Source organism: Notamacropus eugenii, chromosome 3 (genome assembly GCF_028372415.1).
Source record: "Notamacropus eugenii isolate mMacEug1 chromosome 3, mMacEug1.pri_v2, whole genome shotgun sequence".
Classification (NCBI taxonomy): Eukaryota; Metazoa; Chordata; class Mammalia; order Diprotodontia; family Macropodidae; genus Notamacropus; species Notamacropus eugenii.
This window is the reverse complement of record NC_092874.1, coordinates 469,774,362-469,790,152: the sequence shown is the minus strand read 5'-3', so window position 1 is coordinate 469,790,152 and position 15,791 is coordinate 469,774,362. Positions and strand designations below refer to the sequence as shown.

The following is a 15,791-nucleotide window of genomic DNA, read 5'->3' as shown; positions in this document are numbered from 1 at the left end:
TTGAGTTGTTTCAGTCGTGTCTGATTGTCCACGACCTCTGGGACTTTCTTGGCAAAGGTACTGGAGTGGTTTGCTATTTCCTTCTCCAGCTCATTTTATAGGTGAGGAAACTGAGGCAAACAGTTGAATGCTTTGTCCAATATCACACTAGAGGAAATATCTGGAGTTGGATTTGAAGTCAGGTCCTTCTGATTCCAGGGCTGGTGCTCTACCCACTGTACCACTTAGCTGCTGTATATGATGGGTTAACCAGAAAATCTTCAGTTAGTCATGCAATTAAATTTGCCATAATAAACAATGCTTTGAAGCATTCTGGTCTGTATTGCAATATTCATCCCTAGGTGAACAAGAAGACTTCCTGAAGGCAGAAAAAACAAGAATCTCTTAATAAAAACGGGACATCTGAATTTCCTTTTCTTTTCAATTTTTAAGGAATATTTTAAAATGTAAGCTCTCTTTTGAACCAAAATCTAGGTCAAATTCCATTATAACTAACATTATTGTCATAAAACTTGGAGTAAATAATACTGACAGTAATACCATTTCTGAGGCCTAGTTCTTGACTCACTCATTTGCAATAACATTTGACACAACTTCATGGCAGGACAGCAAAAACCCCAAAACATGAACTTGTTTTGTTTGAAAAGGACATGATCTTTAGCAGAACCACAGCGAGTAATTTTTGGACAGGGGATTTTACAGACCACGCTCAAGGCAAACCGTATGAAAGGTGTCCTCAGATGAAGGTTTAGGGGTGAGGGAGTGGGTCATTTGATATCTTCCTACTTTACCTAATTCTTCTTGCTAACTAGGCAGTAAGCTTTGCTGAAGGACTGCTGGTGCTGTCAGCACCCTCTAAATTTGTCCCACAGGGCAAAGTCCCAGTTGACCCACCCTGGTTATGGCTTTGATCCCTAGAACACAATATGGCTCTTGATTCTCTGGATTCCTTAAGTGGTTTGAGTTGTCTAGGTTTTAGTAACACATTAATTGCAACTTTCCTGAGAGACCTTTGGTGCCTTGATTAAAAAAAAAACAAACCATTTCCAAGCCTCTAGGCTTCCTTGGTCCAAGATCTGGCTTTGGAATTCTTTGGGAGGCAAGCCATTGCAATGGGAGAATGATAGCTGAGCTGGACCAAACACCTCCTAAGTTTCCTTTGACTGGTTGCAGACCATTTTGACTATTTCTTTTTGATAGTTCCTACTGAATTTTTTTTTCAAGAGAGTTTCAATTTCAAGATTTGGAATCCTTAGGATTTAGGCTTTTGATTAAAAAAGTGAAATTTAATCTTGGATCAGCAGTAATACATTTGAGCTGGGGTAACAGTCTTCCCCACAATAGAAGAACTCTTGTGACCAATATTTATTATGGTAATGGTCTGTTATTATAAACTCTGAATGAATAATATTTTTATGTCCAACCACACAACAAGGCATATATTATAACGTTAGGCCCACTTGGCAGGAAGATACCAATGATCCAAGGAGCATAATTATCTCATGGTTAGACATGCCCATAAAAGTGTGTTATTAATTTTGTTTTTTTTACAAACTCACAGAATATTTTCATTGCAGATGAAGCATCAGACATATTTTTGCTCCAAGTAAGGGAACCAAAATGGCAGTTCCTGCTTCAATGGACTGAAGAGGACTTTGGCGGCTCTGAGCTTCCAGTGGGGAGCATAACTGGGAGACAGAAGTCTCTGATGGTGTTTGGAGAATCATAAAACCCCTGAACTCGAGAGTTGGAAGGCATCTCAATGACTCTCTATAATCCACTTCCATGGCTCAGGATCCTGAATTCCTTAGGTTGCTTATAGTTACTTTCAGAAGGATCTAGGGAGATGCTGAAGCTTTCACATTTAGAGCTTGGGTTTGAACACTGAAAGAATCTTAAGAAGCCATATGGTCCATCCCCCTCATTTTATAGATGAGGAAACTGAGGAAGGCCCAGGGAGACTAAGTGATTTGTAACACATGGAATCGATGTAGAGCAGGGAGAGGTGGTCATCCAGGCTGACCCTCTTCATTTTGCAGGCAAAGAACCAGGCCCTGAGATCCAGAAGTGAAAGGACTTGACCATGATCATATTGGTGGTGAGCGATAAAACTGGGATCTGAACCCAGGTCTTTTTGTCTCCTAATCCAGCACTCTTTGTACTGTACTGTGCTACACATTATGTCAATCAAATAGTCAAATGCATGGTGTCCTATAAGCTGAATAGCCCGCTGAATAACTGTCTTCCTCACTTTTTAACCCTTTGGCTTTGATGTATAAAAAAGTAGTCATCACATGTGCCTGACCCCTAGTGACCAATCAGTCACTGAGGATTTCTTCAGTGCCTACTACGTGCCAGTCATTGTGCTAAGCCCCAGAGATGCAAGAACAAAGAATGAAAAGCCCTATTTGTAAGGAGTTTAGCTGGTGCTTAATAAATTACTGTTTGATATGATGGTTTGATGGCATAAACGTCAAATATGTTAGCATGAGAAATCCCTGAATCTTTCTATCTCATATTTAACGTGGAAACCTTCTATATTCACTCATAGAATGTGGGCTCCTTGTGGGCAGTTTCCAATACCCTCCTTCCAAAAATCATCTTGTCATATCCATTGTATGTACATGTATGTATGTATGCATATGTACACACACAAACAGATTTCCTACATATATGCACACATGTGTATGTGTGTATACACATATATGTATGTGTTGTCTTGAGGGCAGCACTATTTTGCTTCTGCCTTTGTCTCTCCAGGGTCTGGTGTAGAGATGGCCTTTGATAAAGGTTTGTGGATTGATTTGTCCCTCTCATGGTACCTGGTACAGAATAGGCACTTAATAGATGTTTGTTGTTTATGGGTGAATCTGTGATTGATCCTTGACTATGGGCTGTGATCCTTCACCAAGAGAGGCCCCAAGGCCATGTGCCCCCCTCAGCCTTCTTTGGAGAGCTGCGTAACTAGGACCCAGAGAGCTGAGCTGGTTGTTCTTGCTCAAATAAGCCAAAGCATGGTTCTGTGACTGGCAGCTATCCAGAGGCCAGAGAAGACTTGAGTAGCACATACAGCAATGGGAGCTGACTCTGACAATGGGAATATATTCGTACAGGAAATCAATAGTAGCAGTAACCAAGACCAGAAGGATTGTAGGACTTGGAGGATGGAAGGGGCAAAGTGGGATCTTCTCCAAGAGTAGTGCTTCACTTATCATGGAACTTTGTAAGATGTGATCTCTCCGGAGCCTTCCCCATAAAGGATCCTCTGTCCTTTTTGTCCTCATCTCTCCAGTGCTTGGCACACAGTAGGTGCTCCGTATTCCATTACAATAGTCCTTTGGGGACAGGGACTGTTTTTCAACTTTATCTTTGTGTCCTCAGAACCTATCAAATCAGACCAGCAACTCATCTTTAATTTACTGTTGGAGTTGTCTAGAGGTAGTGAGAATGGAAGTGATTTGTTCTGGGTAACCCAGCTAGTCTCCATCAGGAGTAGGCCTTGAACCCAGGCTTTCCTGCCTTAAAGGCTGACCTTCTTTCCACCGTGCTATGTGTATTGCCTGACTCTCTACCCAAAAGATTAGCTTGATTTAAAAAAAATGCATATGTTTGCATCAATTTTATTTTTAGACTAACAATATGAGTATGCAAAAAAAGAGATATATTTGTTTGTTACCAGGAAGACTTTTACAACTGCAAAGAACATTGGGTGTTTCACAATAAAGTTCATTTTCTGTGTGACCCTAGACAAGTCACCTAACCTCTCTTTGCCTCCAATTCCTTAACTGTAGAATGGAGATAATAATAATGCCTACCTCCTGGGTTGTTGTGAAGACCAAAGTAGATATTATTTGTAAAGTATTTGGCACACTAAGCTTTATATACATGTAATTCTTCTTCTCCTCCTCCTCCCCTTCTCTCAATCTTCCTCTTCCTCATCATTGTTTTGTTTTTTTCTCAAGCTAATATTTTAGTGTATTTTAATTTTTGGATTATTTCAGGGCAGAGCATTTTCGCTTTATCTACAAGTTTTGCTTCTTAGCACTTTCTATTTTTGCTTACAAACGGTACTCCTTGTTCCAACTTGTGAAGTTTCTAGGACCATAGAACTTAAAAAAAAAGACAGCAGAGCCCACCCCACCCATCAGGGCTGTTAGGAGGAAAAAACCATTGGCTTGGGCCCAATCATCCTGTTTGTATTCCTTCCATATTTGTACATGGCTATTTGCATGTTCTTTCCCCTTGAATGAGAGCTCCTTGTGAGTAGGGATCTCTATTTTGGCCTGGCTTTGTATTACTAGCACTAAGCACAGTGCTTTGTATACAGAGAGCACTTAATAAATGCTTATTGACCTATTTCTTTTTCTGCTGCTTTGATTATTTATAACGTCTCTCCCATAGTACCAAGGACAGCCCTACTGTTTTTAAAAGACTTAAGGTAGAGACATTGCAAACCATCAGTTAATCAGTTAACAAGCATTTAAAAACATTTATTTTATGTTCAATTCATGAAAAAAAAAACCAAGCATTTCCATAACACAGTACAATAAAAAAGATGATTGCACATGAAACTGAAGATCTACCAAGTACAACTTGCTGTTCCCTCCAAATATACAACAGTTATCCTGTAAATTTCTTTTTTTTCTCTTTGTTTTCCTACCCCCCTCTATGGCTAGCATTAGACACAAATAACTTTTATGTTATACACATGCACACACACACATTTTATACATGTATTTATCAGTTCTTTCTCTGGATAGCATCTTTCTTCCTATGTCCTTTATTTTTAATTTGGGTATTTATAAGAGTCAAAATGACTTCTTTGCCCCAAGCTGGTCTTAAAACAACATTGCTTTTATGGTACACAATGTTCTCTCGGCTCTGCTCACTCGCTCTTCATCATTTTGTGTGAGCCTTTCCATGCCTTTCTAAGATCCTTGAACACGTCCTTTCTCATAGCACCATCATGCTCCATCACAACAATTCACCACAACCTGTTCAGTCAAACATTTATTAAACTTTTACTATGTGTCAGGCACTGAGCCTAGAGCCTAGTACAAAGAAAGTAAACAGACAAACAAACAGAAAACCACAGTCCCTGCTCTCAAGGCATGAAAATTGAAACAGGGGAAGCTCCCTCTAACTCTCTGGGTTCCTACAAGATCATTAGAGAGAAGATGAAGGAGAGGTGAGCGAGGAAGGCATCTGCAGCTGGTGGGAGTCAGAGGAGCCTTCTGCAGAAGTGGGGGCATCAGACTTGAGTCTTGAAGGAAGCCAGGGCAGCTAAAGGTAGAGGGAAGTGGGGAGGGCCTTTCAGTCCTGGGCTTCAGCCAACGCAAAGGCACCAAGATGGGAGGCAGTGTGATGATCCTGTTGGCTTTCCTCAATTTATTTGAAACCAAATCCAGGAGAGAATGATGGAGTTCCTCCTCCGTCAAAGGCCAAGGAAGACGCCAGGTTTATTGACGAGTGGTCCCTGTTGTCTGGGAACATGCCACCCAATTAATGGAGGAGATTCTACATATACATTATCATCATAATGGGGGTCATCTCTAGAATTCACAGGATCCGCAATCTGGAGCTGAAAGGAATTCAGAGATCATCTAGTCTGACCTCCTCATTAGACAGATGAGGAAACTGAGGCTCAGAAGGCCTTAAGCTACTTGCCCCAGGTCACACAGGTAACCTACGTCAGAGTTGGAGCTAAGCCTGGGTCTTCCGAGCTTTTTCAGCTGTAACTCTGTGACTCCCAGCACGGGAAAGGCTGCCTCAGGAGCTAATGTACCTCCCTTACATCTGCCTTCCCTCCTTAATTCAAGGACTTCAAACAAAACTTGGTGCCAGCTTGTCATTGAAGGGATTCCTAGCCAGGCAGAGGCCTCTGAAATCCCTCCTGACTCCAGATTCTGGGATGCCCAGGGCCTAGGCTGCCTCTTCTTTCTACCTCATGGAAGCATTTAGATGGTGGCTGAGTTGAATATTTCCCTTTTGGACTCTCCTCTCTGTGGAAAATAAATGAGAAGGAGCTGGTGAGTGGTGGCCGCCTCCTCCTCAGGGGAGCTGCCAGTGGGAAGCACAGTGGCTCTTTTGTTTACCTACATGGAACAGGATCATTATCTCCCGACCCCCATTCAGGAAAGGCTTTCGTACACATTAGCCTGCTGATGCTGTTTGTGGTAACTGGAGGCACACTCTCAACCCCCAAGTAGGCTCGTTGGAACTCATGCGATGAACTCTTCCCTCATTTTCCATGTTAGCTTTCAAGATAGAGCTATGGAAACACCCTACCACAGTGACTAGGTTGATTTTTGGTGCCAGGAAATTATTTAAGTTGGCCTTTGCTCAGCTGTTCCTGACGCTTGGGACTGTTGGCCCAAGGTTGGTTAGTCCTCTTTTGCTTGCCCATATCCTAAACACACGAGACCCTCCAGCCTTCTGGGTGATGTTAGACAAGCCCCTTCCCCTTCCTGGACCTTAGTTTTCTCATCTGTAAAATGAGGGAGTTGGACCAGATGTCTTCTGAGCCTCTTCCAGCTTTAAACCTGTAATCCCATTTGCCCCATGGCAAAGGAAGCCTGAGCTGCTAAACATTAAGATGCCTTTCAAACAACTTTACCCTGACCCAGAGATGCAGTTCACAAAAATCCCAAGTTCTTCTAAATGAAGTTTCTGTATTTCTATTCCCTCTCCCCTTATTGCTGTCTGGAGACTCGGTGATCCAGCCACAGTGCCTTGTCAGTCCAGAGACTAGGCCCTCCATCTCTCAGCTCAGGGCCTTTGCAGGGCCTGCCTGCCATGCACTCCCTCCTCACCAGGATCTCTCAGAATCCCTGGCCTCTACAAGTGCCATCTCCTACATGAAACCTTTCCTCGTCCCCCAGCTGCTTGAGCCTCCCCCCAACAACACATCCCCTTCACCTCATGGTTAGTTTTAGGCATTTTAAGTAAGTGTGTCCTGACTAGACTCCAAGCCCTCTGAGGCCAGGGACTCTTCCCTTTGTATCCTTGTGGCTCAGCAGTACTTAGCACATGCTGTTGAGTCATTTCAGTTGTGCCTGACTCTTCATGGCCTCATTTGGGGTTTTCTTGGCAAAGATACTGGAGTGATTTGACTTTTCCTTCTTATGCTCATTTTTACAGATGAGGAAACTGAGGCAAACAGAGTTCAGTGACTTGCTCAGAGTGACATAGTTAGGAAATGTCTGAGGCCAGATGAGTCTTCTTGTTTCCAGGCCGAGCTGGCACTGACTGATGACCAAGCTGGCCCCTAGTAACCTCCTAATAAATACTTACTGATTGATTGATTTACGGAATCAGGCAGGTCAGCCACAGACTCGGGGGAGGGAGGGAGAGGAGGAAGCCTATTAAGACTCTCCACCATCCTCTCATCCTCCATTTCCACTGCCTTTGGGAAACATGATGATTTGGTTGGGAACAAAATCATGGCATTCTAAAACGAAATGGTTCCTTTCTTCAGGTCCTGAAAAACTGGGAACTGCTGGAGAAAATCATGTGCCAATTATGTCTAAACTTCAGCACAAGGCATGGAGAGAGAAAGAGAGGGAGCCATAATCCGGGGCACTTAGATTTGATTGAATTCATCTGTTTTCATTTATAAGCGGGGAGCGAGAGAGAATCCCTCCGTAGTGGCTGACAGTCAAAGAATGGAGCTTCTATTCCTAGGCACTGAAATGGGCTAAGGCCATGCTCACCCTTGTGCTGCGAGACTGCAGGAGTCGTCCTACCCTGGGAAGGAATGTCGGCCTTACATGCAGGAGCCAATGAGCTCACTCTTCGCTATGGCAAGATCTTCCCCAACGTTAGAGAGACGGGAGCCTCGTTTGTTTCATTTCTCATTTGAAAACAACAAGTTTCCCCACCCCCCAAATTCTCCATCCAGGAAATAACTTTGGACCAGACCATGTTTGTAGGAACTGAGAAATCTTGCTTAGGATAATGGACTTAAAGTGTTTGGGGCTACTTATTTGAAAATAGAGGTTTTGTCACTATTGTTAAGAGTGGCTGCCTTATTACAAGACACTTTAAAATGACAGAACCTTAAAATTCACTAAAGTCAAGTGACTTGCCCAATGACACGTGACTCATGTTTGAGACAAAAGTTGAATACCTGTCCATCTTCTGTCTTCTGATGGTCTAACCCAACGGGCTGCGTGTGCAAGAATAGGTAAGGGTTTGGTTGTAAAGGTTTTGTCCTTTTGTTGCGCCTTTAGGTTTTTCCTGCTTGGTTTGGGAGCTTGTTCCCTTTCTGAGTGGCCTCTCCCTGGAGGAGACCCTTTGGGGTTCCCAGGATTGATGTAATCAAGGTATCTATCATTTGTCACACCTGCGATTAGTCAAGGTTGGACTGCTCCAGAGATCGCTTGTCTGGGTTTAGTAGGTTCATTACTGAAGGATGAGGTCAAACCTATGGGGGCTGAGTAGGCTGGAGAGTGTTTCTGAGTAGGTTGGCTATCAGGATTTCAAAGCTCCTTTATTATAAACCCTGGGGGATATCAGGTGAGGAAGAACGAGGTTCAGATCCCGACCCTGACATAGACTAGTCATGTGGCAGCAAACAAATCCTAACTTCCCAGTGCCCGAGGGAAAGGCAGGTTCCTTAACTTCTCAGGACTCTAGACATTCCTTAATATTACATGGGTTTCTTTTTTCTTCCAATTTTCAAGTATTTATTTTTCCTCCCTTCCACCTCCCTATCCCCAAAGGAAAAACCAAAAGAGAAATACCAGTCTCTTGACTTGAAGTAAATGAGTACAGTCATACCAATCGGGTCTGGGTGGAGTGGTGAAGGATGTTTTTACCTTAGGAGTTCCCTACAAGGATGAAATCACAGATTTAGATCCTCTCTCATGAGCAAAGAAACAAAACAAAACGAAAAAAAACACACCAAGCACACAGCTTGCCATATAGCAGCTTGGCATCTGTTTGAAAAAATTAATCATTTATTTTAAGAGTTAATCTAGGTCAAGGGTTCTTAACTTTTCTGTGTCCTGGACCCCTTTGGCAATCTGGTGAAGCTTACAGAGCCCTTCTCAAAGCATGGTCTTTGAATGCATGAAACAGCCAATTCTGTTGACATAGAATGAACACATTTTTAAGAAGCCACATAAAGCTAAGAACCCCTGGTCTAGGCTGTTGGCAATAATGCTAGGGTTCAATTTGCGTTGACTGTGTAAATTTTCAACCTCAGTTTCCTTAGCCCTAAAATGAGGCTGCTGGACAAGATGACGTCTAAGGTCCAACCCTGGCTCTGTGGTCATTTACCTCAATGCTAGAGCCGAGGTGACTGCCACACCTTTTGACTGCCATACCTTGCACCAAGCATAATGATTGTAAACGAATTCTCCATTATCTAGAAATTGAAGATACATGCACCTTCCTTTGTTCTGCTCACATTTAAACATCTTATAGGATTTTAGCACCATCCCCTTGCGAAGGGGGACAAGAGAAGGAAGGAATCCTGAGCCCCAAAGCAGTCTAGTCCTGTCCTTTATGGGGATTTGAATCTTGTGGATCAGAGTGTGGAGGGAATGCTCATAGATTTAGACTTGGAAGGGACCTTTAGAGGTCATCTAGTCCAACCCTCTCATTTTATACATGAGGAAACTGAGGCTAAGGGAGGTCATGTGATTTGCCCAAAGTCATTCAGCTAGCAAACAACAGAGGAGTACTAGGTCTGTCTAGGGTCAGGATCTGAAATACAATCTGAGTCTCCATTCAAGACTTTTTCATCATTCTACTGCACTCCATCACATGACTAAAGTGAAATGTTCTTAATTTCTCTGAGATTCTCTATCCCCACACCCCCAATATTAAGGAGGGAAATGGAAATGAAGATGGTCCTTTGTCCTTTGTTTGGAAGGAGACCAATGACATCATGGTGAAGGTACAGAAATCCTGATGGCGAATCTTCAGCCAAAACTACCCAGAATTCTCCCCACCCTCTTCTACTTCTCTATGTTTTGACCTCACTTCCATCAATTAGCTCACTAAGCTCAAACAGCCAAGCTTCCAAGACCAAAAAGAGGCAGTCTCCTATTCCAAAGCTACCTTTACAGTAAAATGGGGTGGCTCCACCTCAGCAGATCCATCGGAAAGGTCACTCTCCAAATCCCAGAATAAAGCTGGTTCAGACGGCTGGCCTCCAGTCTAAATGTTGCCTGCCGATTTGGAATGAGCCACTGGCTCATTACAGCCTCCTCTGGAACCTTTTAATTGTGTTTTTGTTCATGATTTATGCACCGACCATAAGTCTAACCACACCCCCCCCCCCCGTTATTTATTTAGGATCCCCAAATCCCTGAGGCTTTCTCCTGGCCCGAGACATAATAACTCAATGTTGTTTCCAGCCTGTTTTTTTTCTCTGAGTATTCAGACCTTCCTGGACTTGGCTGACAATCTCAACATGAAGGCTCTCACTGATGGAAACAAGAGGGTGTTCTGTGTGGTGCTCTCCCTTCTGACCTTGCTTTGCTTGAGAAATGGCATTTAGACCCTCTTGTAACTATCATGGCTTTGAAGCAAGTTCATCTTCTGGGGCAGGGAAGACAGGTAATGGAGAGATCCCAAAGACTGAGCAGCCCCATAATTGGGGCTGTCCAGAGAGTGATCTTATCAGGGTTCAACTGGGCCATACTATCAAGATCACTGGCCTCTGAAAATATTTGTCTTTCATCCTTTTTGAGGTGGCTGACCTAATCTTACCCTGATGGGAGCAATTTGGACTCATAGAGGCTGGGCCTAATGATCCCCGCGATTTACATTGTTGTCATTCTTGAGAGCTATTAGGTTTTCAAAGAAAGGGATCCAGAGACATTTTCTCCTAAATGCTTCCTTTGAAGGATCTTGCATCCCCTGTAAGGGAGAAGAGTGAGACAAAGAAGGGGTCTGCTACAAGATGGTGCTGGCCAGTGCCTTTAATAACAATGAGGAGAATGGAATCTTTTGTACTCAAATGGCATTTTAGACATCCATACCTATCTTCCATCCAGCACTCTTGGAAGGAGGCATGGGAATATCTTTGTTATAAACAAAAGGCTATAACGTGGAAGTTCAGGTAGGTTTGCCTGCATCTACTTTAAGGTTTTCCAAAGTGAAGCCTACTCAGGTTCACAGATGAGAGAAGTCGTTAGACACAGAAGATGTTAAAGGAACTGAAGAAGGCATTTTGAAATGGAGGAGACATTTGGAAAGGAAAGGATAATGTTGAACCTGGGAATTATTTGGGAGTTTAGTGGACAATGAGAACAATAGATGAGAAGAAAAAGAATTCCATCAGTTGCTTGAAGGGAAACAGGTATAAACATGGAAATTAACGGATGCCTAATCTTAGGGTAGCTAGTTCTTTGGTGGCCTTAATTTTGGTTGGCTAGCCTGGGGCAGGTGAAATGAGGTGAAATGAGTAGACTGCCTGACCTGGGGTTAGGAAGACTCATCATGAGCCTCAGATACTTACTATCTGTGTGACCCTGGGCAAGTCACTTAACCCTATTTGCCTCAGTTTCCTCATCTGTAAAATGAGTTGGAAAAGAAAATGACAAACCACTCCAGTATCTTTGCCAAGAAAACCTCCCAAATGGGGTCACCAGCAGCTAGACTGGATGAAATGATTAAACAACAACAACCTTGCTTCTACTTAGGGCTTCATGTAAATGAATATTGTTGTGCCAAGATCTCCATGGTGGCCAGGAAGGGAAGGAAACCCCATTTTCCATAGTCCATGGAATGGTTAGGTTTTCTCTAGAATATAAGATGAAGGCTTTGGTCTCCTAGATGAGTCCCCCACTCATTGGGCTGACTTAGTAAGTGATCAGCAACTGCTTTCCCTAGGAAGAGGATCAGCAGATCGTAATGCCCAGCAGAGGACTGTTGGTCCTTGGATGCAGATGGGCACTTTCTGGGTTCCTGATACCTAAAGTTAGGAAAACTTACAGGGAAAGTAGGCACTTAAGTGATTCCCTAGAGACGTTACTTTTTGTGCAACTTGTAATGAATCCAGGAAGCTCACTGCCATGTTTATCACTAAGCCAAACAACTTTAGTGTCAGAAAGACAGCTGACATATACTTTCCTTATCTGTAGATATTCATATATAATAAAGCTTGGGGTTATTGGAAGAAGGTTAGTCTAATGGCAAGGAGGTGGGAATGAAAGTCAGAGCAGAAGTGGCATGTTTTGGAACTGGAGGTCAGAAAGTCGATCTACCAGTCAGTCAGTAACCATTTATGAAGTACCTACTATATGCCAGCTACTGTACTAGGCACTGGAAGTATCTCTTGATCAATTGGTCACTCGATCACCAAGCATTTATGAAACACCTACTATGTGTCAGGCACTAAGGATAAGGAGACAAAAAGACAAAAATGAGAGGCAATGTGATGTAATATAAATAAGACCATTCTTGGAGTTAAAAATCCTAGGCTCCAGTCCAGCATCTAACCTAAACTGGCTGGGTGTGACCCTGGTCTGTCAATGTCCCTGGAAATTCTCTGAGTCTATGAAAGAACTGATGTCAGTCTTTGATGGAAGATGGATCAATGAAATCACAAAAGCAACCTTTCTCCCCACTCCTTGTATATACAAGTACATACATCATATCCTTCCCCCATGCATGTTTAAGAAGCATGGCTTTGTGGTTAAGGGCCAGTTTGGATGGAAGAAAGAGTTGAGCTAAAGTCTAGACTCTGACCATACTGGTTATTGGACCCTGGGCAAGTCCTTTCCCATCTCAGCTCCCCAGATAATTCTCTTTATACTCTAAATTATAGATGAGCTGTATCTGCTTTTCCCCTCTAAAATGCTCTCACCCTCCCAAAAAACACTTAATACATGTGTGAATAATGTCAACGTATTTAAATGCAAAGATTCTGTCTGTTTTCATTTACCAACTTATGTTAGGGAGAAACCCCGCTTCCTGAACAGTCACTGAAATGATCACAGAAGTAGAGGGGGTCATATCCTAGACTGAAATATCTAGCTCTGGAAAGCTATAAACAAAACCTAGAAATCCATCAGCAATGACCAACCAGCCCCAATACCATGGAACTCCGTTCTGTATTCAAAAAAGCACTGGATGTTCTCCTCCTTCCTAGTGTTTCTGTGGAGGTGTCTAAGAAAGTGGCGAAAAAACACTTTTATTGAAATCCGTCTGGGATATTCTCCTGGCAATCTGACTGTGATGATTTTGTCTTGGCACGTACAGATCAAGTCACTTTCTGCCCTCCTCAATCCCATTTAATTCTTACTGAGTTTGGCCACATGGGTGCCTGTCATGGAGTGAGAACCTCTTGCCTTGGTTCTACCATCTTGGGTCAAATGTTCTGGAGGGTCCTGGCTAGTAATGGAATAGCTGTGGAAAAAAACGAAAAGAAGTCTGTGGTGAGACTGGAACCCAAGTGCCCAAGCCCAGCATATAATTGGGCCAAATTTATTCCATATGTATCAACAAAAGCAGTCAGGCTTTCATAGGAGATGAAAGCCTTCCCTCTTTGGGGCCGTATTTTCATTTTGTGTATAATTCTCAACTCTCTTGTGCTCATTATTCTGTAGGAATATGGGAATACTAGTCTGGAGGGAGGGAAGAGGACAGAACATGTACTTGGGCAGACTCTTGAATTCCAGTCCTGAGAAACAGAATTCTATGGATTGCCAAGCTTCTAAAAAACCTTTCTTTTGGAAAACCCCAGAAACAGGTGTACCTTTTGTGTGGCCATCACCCCACAAGTGCCCCACTACCATAAACCTTTTGTCATCATATTTGCTTTTGTGCCTTAGGATGTCATTCTTTGCCCTCTTTATGACATCCATCTTTTACACTCCTCACTTCTGTGCTAGGTCATCATCCCTGCATTGATTATGTCCTGCTTCCTTCTCTATGTCTACTCCTTAGGGGAGCCAACTCAACTCTAGAGAGATGTTGTGGATTCTCCCTTCTCAGAGGTCTTTACACAAAGATGGTGGTGGTGGCGATGGTGATAGCAATAATGATGATGGCGGTGAGCTCCTAATCTGTCTCTGATACTAATCTTATGAAGTATGAGACAGCTTGGTTGTGCAGTGGGAAAAGTATGGGACTTGGAGTCAGGAAGACTAGAATTTAAATCCTTCCTCAGACTCTTGGGAAGACATAGGAATGGATGCAGAGGAAAGTAGGTAGAACTAGGAAAAAGAAAAGACACATTAACTACAACAGTGTAAATGAAGAGAATGGCAAAGGACCGAACAATGCTTGGCCACAGCAGAGTTAATAAAAGATCCATCCTTTTGTTCCCTAAAGAGGTGGTGGGCTACAGGGGTGGGATATTGCATACATGATTAGATGTGACCAACATCTTTTTAATATTTGTTACAAGGAAAGCTTCACTGGGTAGGAAAATGGCAACATGTCCAGAGATGGATAGGAAAGGGATTAGACCTGTGTATTCATTGCTGTGGGGAAATCTCATAAATGAGGAAACCCTTCCCTCAGGGCAGATCAACACCTCAGCAACTCATCATCTTAGACAGTTGTGCCTAGGATACCAAGAGCTACAGTGACTTGCTCAGGGTCATACAACAATGTGTCAGAGGCAATGAACTCAGGGCTTTCTGGCTCCAAAGCCTACTGTCTAACCATTATACCATACTGCTTTGGAAATGAATATGAAGTTAAAAATGCATCAATTAAAAAAATCATTCTTTTGTGCTGTTTCCCGTGTGTGTATGTGTGTATGTGTGTGTGTGTATATGTATGTATGAACTACTGTTGTTAAACAGTAGAATTATTGAGGAAAAGTGAATGGGAATGAATGAACAAAGAAACCTGCTGGAGACTTGGAGGGATTGATGGACAACAGGCAACAGGCACGTTTTCCTGTGGATATTCATTTAAGCATCTTTAATTGGTTTAATTTATGTTTAATTGTTTTCAGAGTGAAGGAAGCATTAAAGTTTTAATAAATCACCCTGAAAGTAAAAATAAACAAAAAAAGGCAAAAAGTTGTACAAGTCCCTGGCAGGCTTGGCATAGCCGTTGGGGGGTATGGCCCCCTCCAGCTCTGAGGTCCTGGAGTTCTGTGAAGGCATCCAACCCTGGGTGCTTCATGGTGTAGCTGCATGTTCCCAGTGTGCACCAGGCTCCCCTCGTCTCTACCTCCTGGTTCCTCTGTTCTCCTTCAAGACTCTGCTCCAATCCTCCCTTCTGCAGGAGGTCCTTCCTATCTCCTCCTCCCCTAAACCCAAGTTCCTTCCCCTCCAGAGTTACTATCCACCTATTCTACTTCCGTGTTGCATCAGGACGATTGCATGTCATAGCACCACCCCCTGATGTCATGGTCCCCTTCGAGAAGGAAGGACAAACTCCAACAACCTCTCATATCTTACATGTAACTAGTTACTTCCACGTTGCTTCTTCCATGACAGTGTGAATTCCCTGAGGAAAGGGCTGGTGTTCTGGTCTTTCTTTGTACCCCTGGCACTGAGCCCAATGCTTGGTCCATTGTAAGTGCTTCAGCAACCTAACTTACAAGCCACTGTGATTCAGGCAGTGTCAAAAAGAGTGGAGATTCAGGGAAAGAACCTAAAAGAACTCTTCCTCCTCCCCATATGCCCAAGTGATCACCCTCCTGTTTGGCCAGAATGGTCTATTAAATATTGAAATAGGAGAATACTGTTTTTCTTAGTCACATATTAGTGTGATTTTTTTTTCAAACCCTGATCCCCCCACTGCAGAATAACTCATAAGGCTCTGTTTATCTATTGGAAAACTGACAATGAGAGTTCAGATTTCCCCCTGTA

The 15,791-nt window shown here is 43.0% G+C and overlaps 1 protein-coding gene across 3 annotated transcripts in view; it reads left to right on the top strand.

The window, feature by feature from the left end:
• The window catches only part of BBS9 (Bardet-Biedl syndrome 9), a 655,958-nt gene that overhangs the window by 516,239 nt on the left and 123,928 nt on the right, over nucleotides 1-15,791 (top strand). The window contains exon 20 of one of the 3 annotated variants that reach the window (XM_072598868.1): nucleotides 1,578-4,355. The exons of 1 other annotated variant lie outside the window; for it this stretch is intronic. In XM_072598868.1, the coding sequence (XP_072454969.1) occupies nucleotides 1,578-1,729 (152 nt within the window). In that variant the 3' untranslated portion in view covers nucleotides 1,730-4,355. Of the gene's footprint in view, nucleotides 1-1,577; nucleotides 4,356-15,791 lie in introns of those variants that run through there. One more of the 3 variants, XM_072598865.1, reaches the window with a different exon arrangement.